The sequence below is a fragment of the Episyrphus balteatus genome, chromosome 1 (genome assembly GCF_945859705.1).
Source record: "Episyrphus balteatus chromosome 1, idEpiBalt1.1, whole genome shotgun sequence".
In the NCBI taxonomy this organism is placed as follows: Eukaryota; Metazoa; Arthropoda; class Insecta; order Diptera; family Syrphidae; genus Episyrphus; species Episyrphus balteatus.
Window position 1 is genome coordinate 135,722,740 of NC_079134.1, and position 8,152 is coordinate 135,730,891.

Here is an 8,152-nt window from a genome sequence, read left to right on the forward strand (position 1 = left end):
CGTAAAAGTGAACCAAGTTCTAAAGTTTGGGTTCAAATTCGTATCAATAAAATTTTGATTGTTTACTTGACAATTTTTTATATAACTTTAAAAATCTATAATTTAAAGAAAAATTGTCAAGAGAACAATCAAAATTTTATTGATACGAATTTGAACCCAAACTTTAGAACTTGGTTCACTTTTACATCTCAGTACTTTTTGTGCCAGCATAATTTCAACATAGGAGAACTTGGCTCTTTTTTTTTACAGTAATGTTTTTGTTGTGATAAAAATAAACGGATCAATGCTCAAAACTCATTGACTTACAATGCATTGCTTAAACTTTAATCGCATTTTGTGGGAAACTATAATTTTTTACTTAACCCCTTTGTACCCGGCGGCAAAAAATTATATAGTTCCAAAGGTTTGTTAGGTGATCTACTTCTTTGAAATCTCCTGCTGCAAGTCGAAAAGATGTTATAGTATTGCTTGTCAATTATTTAAGTAAAACAATATAGACACCCTTAAGATTGGTCACTCCAAAAGCATAAAAAATTCTCGAAGCCTTTATGATAAAAATTGGTTTATCAATATTTCAATGTTTGGAGATTTTTTTTGTGAACAAGCGACACAAGTCATAATGCTCATATTAATAAGAACAAAAAAATACCTTTTATATTAGTTTCTTTTTATTACAAATAAATGGAATTTACATTGTTTTTTTTTTCTCACTATTTCTTTTTTATCTGATTTCAAGTTCTGAGATTACTATAATATGATACTGATCTACTCTACGCATACAAATGTTCCAATCATAATTAATAATTATAACCACAATCCCAAGCTAAGAGCAAAGTTTTGTACTTTGTTTGATTAGAAGAGTTTGTTGTATAATATTGATTGCTTGCAAGTATAATATTTCTGAGTGTTTTTTGTTTTAGTTATGAATCTACATCTACGATTTTAGCATAAAATAAAACAGAGAAATTACAATTAAAAAAGAATTCTAAAAAAGAAAGATGGAAAACAGGAAAAAGGGAGTGACTCAAGTTAGTACAAAAGTCAACTAAAATAAATCTGCAGATACATGTTTTTTGGATTATTTCGAAGTTGTTGAAGTGTGAGCAAGAGGCTTCTTCGGAATGAGCAGCTGGATAATCGACGACGACGACGACGACCACATCAGTAAGAGCATCCGATGGCTACACTAAGGAAATCCTCAAAGCCAATTGTTATTTGTCCCTGTTGTTGTGTATCACGGACTCTAAAGGCTTCGGTGAATCGCTGAATCTGTACACAGAGCACAATAAATTGATCCACAGAGATTTCTTTTTGTGCTCCTGGATCGCTTTTTTTCATTAGAAAAGTAATGAATTCTTCCGAGAAACGGAATCCCATTTGGGTAAAGGCTAAAAAACTATGTTATTAATATAAAAGGGGAAAGTAACAACTTTGTCATTACCTTGAGATAATTCTTCTCTTTCTATGTGACCAGATTGATCACGATCGTAGGTCTTGAAAACCTGCAGCCATTGATTAATGTAATTGTAAAGCTTCTCAAATTCGTAGATATCAATTGTTCCACTTGCATCTTTGTCAAACATACCTAAATTATGTCAATCAACAAAATTTGTATTTTATTTATAAAAGAAATGCAAACAAATTAAATGCGTCATCTGTTTCGCTACTTACTGATCATCAATTTACATGCGTTGTCAGAGAAATTCTGACCTTTGCCATTGACCAAAGCGGCTTTGAGTTCTTCGGCATTGATTTTGCCGGAACGATCTCGATCGACCATGGCAAACCAACGTTGAGCCTCCGGTTGCATGCCGACGTTTTGTGGTGGGAAGGCTCCAGGTGGTGCTGAATAGCCTCCGGGTTGGCCATAGCCTTGTGGTGGTTGTTGAGGATTGTAGCCACCGCCATAGCCTCCCTGATAACCACCCTGTTTTTTCATTCAAATAAACATAGTATATATTTATTTATGCTTGTGAAGAAAGAAAATAATATTATTACGTACTTGATAAGCCATTTAATGAGAGAAATAAATTAAATTTTTCGGAGAAACTATAAATTGCAATTTAACTTTTTCTTTTTTTTTTTTTTGTATTTCTTTTTATATGGATCTGGGAAGATAAAAATGGGTGTTTTTTGACAGTGACAAGAAGAACTTGTGACAGTTGGAAAAAAATGACAGGGATGACAAGAAATTTTTTTCTATTGTGAATGGATGAGAGAATAAGAAGTGGGAGAAAATTTGAATTGCACATTTCAAAATAAAAATACAAAATAAATTATTTTGATCAAAAAAAAAAAACAAAACCGACTTCCTTGAATCAAAACTGGGTTTTATGATTTTTCTCATAGTTCCTATAGCCAGAACTGAACGAAATTGAAATGGGACACTGCAGGCAGCAGCTTTTCAATACAAAAAGAATTATCAAAATTGGTTCACTCAGTTAAAAGTTATGAGGTAAAGCCCAGTACGCAGATCGCGCTAAACTAAATTTTATCTCGACAATTTTTATCTCTACACGCGTTCGCTAAAAGCCAAGATAAATTTAAATTTAAAAATAACGGCTGAATCACAGTTTCATTTACTTATACCAGCTTACATTCAATATTACATTACATATTTTTTTTACCTGCAGAATACCTTTTTTACGCTCTCATTTTGTTTTATTCCTCTTCTTTTATATATTCCAAAGTTTTTTTTGCCTCTTATTCCTTAGAGCAACAACAACAACCACAAAAATTTCAAAATTTATCTGTGAAAAAATGCGCTGAGCATTATTTCGCGAGCTAAATTGAGTGGAGACTTTTTGCAAAAGTAGTAGATGAGAATTCGAATTTAGCGCGTGAACTGCGTACTACCTGGCTAAAAATCCTCGCTAAAATTTATCTTTGGAGGAAATTTGTATGAAAGATAAATTTTAGCGCGATCTGCGTACTAGGCTTAACAAAAAGATGATGATTCAAATTGAGAAGAAGAACGTTTAACTTCATTCAACTTAAAACATTGGCCCAATTTATCCACTCTCTATTAAATTTTAAGTTACCATTTAGGAACAGCGAAATTTTCCAGACATAAATGAAATGAATTTTTGTAGGGGAAATTTGAATACGTGGTTTAAGCAACTTTTATCTTCTGAATTCGGTGTTAAATGTGCAGTTTAGCATTGGTTCAAGGTCCATTTATGTTAAAATAGCTTGAAAGTCGTGCTTGAACCAAACTTGATCCAGAGCGAATCCGCTGAAATTGGAGAGTTACGGCCATATTATTCACTCTGGATTTAGTTTGGATTAAAGTTTATTTTAAATCCAATCTATTAAATCTGAATTTCATAAATCCAAGAATTTAATTTTTTGTTCATTTCACTCAAAAAAAAAAAAAATATTGAATAAATTTTGTATAATTTCCATTTATCTTTATTTTTCCTTCACAAAATACTTGACAAAACAACTGATCACTGTGAAAATGAATTTTACAGATTTATAAAAGTTAAACAGACCTCCAGAGATCAGTTTAAATATGTTTGGTTTTAAGATTGGATTTAAGTAGTGGATATTATGGAATTTTATTTATTTTTGACATTTGACATTGTTTACATCCAATTGTATTTTTTAAACTAGTGAATAATATGGCCGCTAAATTCCTGAACCGAGGCTCTGAGCCACTTCTGAACAACTGGCCCTTATTGGGCCTAAATGCCTTCCGATCTGTTTAAAAATTCTAATATTTTATTGTTTTCATTTTTTCTCAAGTGTGGACGACAGAGCGTAATTTTTTTTTATAGTCAAGGTGCCAATAACATGGGGAGTTCGCTTCTATAATGCTTTACAGAAGCATCAATTGCATCTGTAAAGCTTTATAGAACCAAAATTATTTGTCGGGTAGGGCAGTTTACCCTAAGTAATTTCTATCAATAGTTTTTTTCTTCTTTCAAATAAAATTAATTTGTTTTTGTTTTTGATTTGATTCTGAGTTGTATTTGCTTCGTCTTCACTTTCCAAGTATTTTATTAAAGAGTCCACAAAGCAGAATAATGCTTCGAACATTATTTGTCCGCGCAAAATTAAGTGGAGACTTTTTCTTTACAGTGGTTCCAAATATTTAAATTTTGCGCGTGAACTGGGTACGGCTTGGAAAAATATTCAAGACAAGAAAATTTGTATGAGAAATAATATTTTTCCCGATCTGCATACTAGGCTTTAACTACAATGACCAAAAAAGTGTAAAAGTGGTAAATTTACAAAAGTAAAATTTTTTTTTCTTTCTAGCGCTATTTGTTTTTGGACAAAAACAACAAAAATAGTTTTGTAAACCAAATAATAAGCTTTCTGAATCATTATTTTCAATTTTTCGGTCAAAAAAACTGGCAGAAAATGAGTTTAAAAATTTTCACTTTTTGACTTTACAAAAAGTGGCCGTTGTAGTTATACCTTAAAGCCTGGTACGCTGCTCGCGCTAAATTTTAGCTCCCATACAAATTATCGAAATTTTTTAGCCGAGATAAAATGGATCCCATACAAGTTATCGATAACTTGTATGGGAATTTTAGCGCGAGCAGCGTACCAGGCTTAAGGTCTTAACTACATTGACCTAAAAAGTGAAAAAGTACAAAAGTGAACATTTTCAAATTGATTTTGTGATAATTTCCCAATATGAAAAAATTAAAAAAAATGATGCAGAAAGCTTGTATACTCTTTTTTACAAACAAATTGCGCTACCAAAAAAAAAAAAATATTTTCACTTTAGTACTTTTGCAAAAAGTGGCCAATGTTGTGAAGCTACCTGGCCAACATCAAACGAATAAAAATTTGAAACCGAGGCTGAACCATAAATGTAACTCTTTCTCCTTTTGTGTTTACGCCTTAAAATTTTCTATTATCTATTGTGAATTCGCCACACCAAATAAAAAGAAACGTCACAAATGTCATCATCATTTTGTTTCCTTCCTTCATTCTCCATCCGCCATCCCACCAAAATAAAAAAAACCAGACAACATACAACAAAAAAAAAAAAGCCGCAACACAAAAAAAACGGAAAAAATAAAATGAGTTTCGTAAATCAACAAATATTTGCAAATTACCAAGAATATATTGATAATGAACAAGAATTGCGAGAAGTATTTAAAAATCCATAACAATTTAACAACAATTAAATAAAATTCAAATTTTACAGAAAATCCGCACAGTTGTTCGTCAAATTGAACAACAGGCCAAAGAAGCCACCATTCGACTTCAAATAATACATTCCGACATTGAAAAAAGTAAAGTTTCTTTAAAATTGCTTATGACAATTCAATATTCAATTAATTCAATTCCAGTTGGAGAAGCATGTTTATTGGCGCGAAAACTATTTGAAAATTGTGCCATTGGCTACAAATCTTTGGCCGAATTGATTCCTCCAGCTCAATATCATAGGTTTGTATGATTCCTAGCTTGCCTTCTAATTCCCCAAACTAGTGATGAGAACTATTAAATAAAAACTATCAAACTATCGATAGTTGTAAAATATTCATTCATTCGATAGTTTGAAATCATTCATTCATTTAGTAACTATTTTCATTCGAATAGATTTTTCATTCGATAGTTTTTTTTCTATTCGATAGTTTATTCGATAGTTTTTATTCGAAAGTTTTATTCGATAGTTTTTATTCGATAGTTTTATTCGATAGTTTTTATTCGAATGGATAAATGAAGAATGAACTATTCGATAGTTCAAATCATTCAGTAACTAACTATCGATAGTTCAAATCATTCGATAGTTTTTTTCGGTTCGATAGTTTATTCGATAGTTTTTATCCGATAGTTTATTCGATAGTTTTTATTCGATAGTTTTATTCGATAGTTTTTATTCGAATGGATAAATGAAGAATTAACTATTCGATAGTTCAAATCATTCAGTTACTAACTATCGATAGTTCAAATCGTTCGATATTTCCCATCACTACCCCAAACTTTCTTCTCCAGATACTCCGATCATTGGACATTCATTACACAACGAATTGTGTTCCTAATTGCCTTGACCGTTTATCTAGAAGTTGGAACTTTGGTCACTCGTGAGACTGTTGCTGAAATCCTTGGCTGTAAGTTTTTTCTCTACTCCATTTCAATAATATCTCTCATTTAAATTGATTCATTTTGCACAGTAAAAACCGTCCAGTCTGAAGGTTTTCATTTGGAAATCGAAGACTATTTGATGGGCATTTTGTTGATGGCTTCCGAGTTATCACGATTTGCCACAAATTCAGTCACTTTGGGTGACTACGAGAGGCCTTTGCAGATTTCCAGATTCATTGCTGATTTGAATTCTGGTTTTCGTTTGTTGAATTTGAAGAATGATGGATTGAGAAAACGATTTGATGCTCTGAAGTATGATGTGAAGAAAATTGAGGAAGTCGTTTATGATATTAGCATACGGGGACTTCGTAATTCGCAGCCAGAAAAAGTTGGTGATGGAGAGTAACTCACAGAAATTGTATTCTTTTTTGTATCCTTTAAAACTTTATAACAAAATAATCGGCAATTTTGAAATTAATAAGATAATAAAATTTTAAGAAAACGAAGTATTGTTGTTTTATATTTATTATGTTCTGATCTGATGTCTTGGAAAAATCTCAGGAACATCTGGGACCGGATGGTCTCGAAAAAAGTTTTGGTTAACAGATATGAGTTCATAGTGAACAGGCCTATGCATTTAGGTACAAAAATCACAAATCAATTTTTTTAAGACTTTCGGAAAAAATCCAAGGTTCCCTTTCTGAAAAAATGCATTTTGAAAAAATTTCCTCCAAATCCAATGAGTGAGACATCAAATGAAAGGGCTATTTAAGCTCTACAAATACCTGAAAATCAAAAGTTTCTCGGAGGCCTGATAGCTGAGTTATTTGCAATCCAAGTTCTTTTTTTTTTCAATTTTCGGAAGGAGATTTCTTCGCTTTAAAGTCTCGAAAAAAGTTTTGGTTTACAGATATGAGTACATAGTGAACAGGCCTATGCATTTAGGTACAAATATCACAAATCAATTTTTTTAAGATTTTCGGAAAAAATCCAAGGGAACCCCTTTCCGAAAAAATGCATTTTAAAAAAATTTCCTACAAATCCATTCAGTGAGACATCAAATGAAAGGGCTATTTAAGCTCTATCAATAACTGAAAATCAAAAGTTTCTCGGAGGCCTGATAGCGGAGTTATTTGCAATCCAAGTTCTTTTTTTTTTTTTCAATTTTCGGAAGGAGATTTCTTCGCTTTAAAGTCTCGAAAAAAGTTTTGGTTCACAGATATGAGTTCATAGTGAACAGGCCTATGCATTTAGGTACAAAAATCACAAATCGATTTTTTTAAGATTTTCGGAAAAAATCCAAGGTTAACCCCTTTCCGAAAAAATGCATTTTGAAAAAATTTCCTCCAAATCCATTCAGTGAGACATCAAATAAAAGGGCTATTTAAGCTCTATCAATAACTGAAAATCAAAAGTTTCTCGGAGGCCTGATAGCGGAGTTATTTGCAATTCAAGTTCGTTTTTTTTTTTCAATTTTCGGAAGGAGATTTCTTCGCTTTAAAGTCTCGAAAAAAGTTTTGGTTTACAGATATGAGTTCATAGTGAACAGGCCTATGCATTTAGGTACAAAAATCACAAATCAATTTTTTTAAGATTTTCGGAAAAAATCCAAGGTTAACTCCTTTCCGAAAAAATGCATTTGAAAAAATTTCCTCCAAATCCATTGAGTGAGACATCAAATGAAAGGGCTATTTAAGCTCTACAAATACCTGAAAATCAAAAGTTTCTCGGAGGCCTGATAGCTGAGTTATTTGCAATCCAAGTTCGTTTTTTTTTTTCAATTTTCGGAAGGAGATTTCTTCGCTTTAAAATCTCGAAAAAAGTTTTGGTTTACAGATATGAGTTCATAGTGAACAGGCCTATGCATTTAGGTACAAAAATCACAAATCAATTTTTTTAAGATTTTCGGAAAAAATCCAAGGTTAACCCCTTTCCGAAAAAATGCATTTGAAAAAATTTCCTCCAAATCCATTGAGTGAGACATCAAATGAAAGGGCTATTTAAGCTCTACAAATACCTGAAAATCAAAAGTTTCTCGGAGGCCTGATAGCTGAGTTATTTGCAATCCAAGTTCGTTTTTTTTTTTCAATTTTCGGAAGGAGAT

The 8,152-nt window shown here is 31.8% G+C and overlaps 2 protein-coding genes across 3 annotated transcripts; one reads left to right on the forward strand and one right to left on the reverse strand.

Annotated features, from left to right (window-relative positions):
• Positions 1-646: 646 nt before the first annotated feature.
• Positions 647-2,160, reverse strand: LOC129906634 (peflin). Its single transcript, XM_055982456.1, has 4 exons — positions 2,003-2,160; positions 1,672-1,927; positions 1,442-1,585; positions 647-1,388 (listed from the first exon to the last, which is right to left on the reverse strand). The coding sequence occupies exons 1-4, from the start codon at positions 2,012-2,014 to the stop codon at positions 1,162-1,164; spliced, it is 639 nt and encodes a 212-aa protein (XP_055838431.1). The 5' UTR covers positions 2,015-2,160; the 3' UTR covers positions 647-1,161.
• A 2,820-nt stretch (positions 2,161-4,980) lies between these two features.
• LOC129921524 (translin) lies at positions 4,981-6,554 on the forward strand. 2 transcript variants are annotated; one of them, XM_056003387.1, is made up of 5 exons: positions 4,981-5,111; positions 5,168-5,255; positions 5,313-5,409; positions 5,959-6,074; positions 6,138-6,554. In XM_056003387.1, the coding sequence occupies exons 1-5, from the start codon at positions 5,040-5,042 to the stop codon at positions 6,452-6,454; spliced, it is 690 nt and encodes a 229-aa protein (XP_055859362.1). In that variant the 5' UTR covers positions 4,981-5,039; the 3' UTR covers positions 6,455-6,554. The 2 variants fall into 2 exon arrangements, with proteins under 2 accessions (XP_055859362.1, XP_055859361.1); XM_056003386.1 differs by having other exon boundaries at positions 4,984-5,111; positions 5,168-5,409.
• The last annotated feature ends 1,598 nt before the right edge of the window (positions 6,555-8,152 follow it).

What these genes read in the sequence shown, in the direction of transcription:
- LOC129906634 (XM_055982456.1), bottom strand. An exon ending in CGCATGTAAATTGATGATCA is followed by an intron (nt 1,586 to 1,671) that starts GTAAGTAGCGAA and finishes GACATAATTTAG; the next exon opens with GTATGTTTGACAAAGATGCA. An exon ending in AAGAGAAGAATTATCTCAAG is followed by an intron (nt 1,389 to 1,441) that starts GTAATGACAAAG and finishes ATAGTTTTTTAG; the next exon opens with CCTTTACCCAAATGGGATTC.
- LOC129921524 (XM_056003386.1), top strand. Translation starts at nt 5,040, where the DNA reads ATGAGTTTCGTAAATCAACAAATATTTGCAAATTACCAAGAATATATT. An exon ending in CCTCCAGCTCAATATCATAG is followed by an intron (nt 5,410 to 5,958) that starts GTTTGTATGATT and finishes TTTCTTCTCCAG; the next exon opens with ATACTCCGATCATTGGACAT. An exon ending in TGTTGCTGAAATCCTTGGCT is followed by an intron (nt 6,075 to 6,137) that starts GTAAGTTTTTTC and finishes CATTTTGCACAG; the next exon opens with TAAAAACCGTCCAGTCTGAA.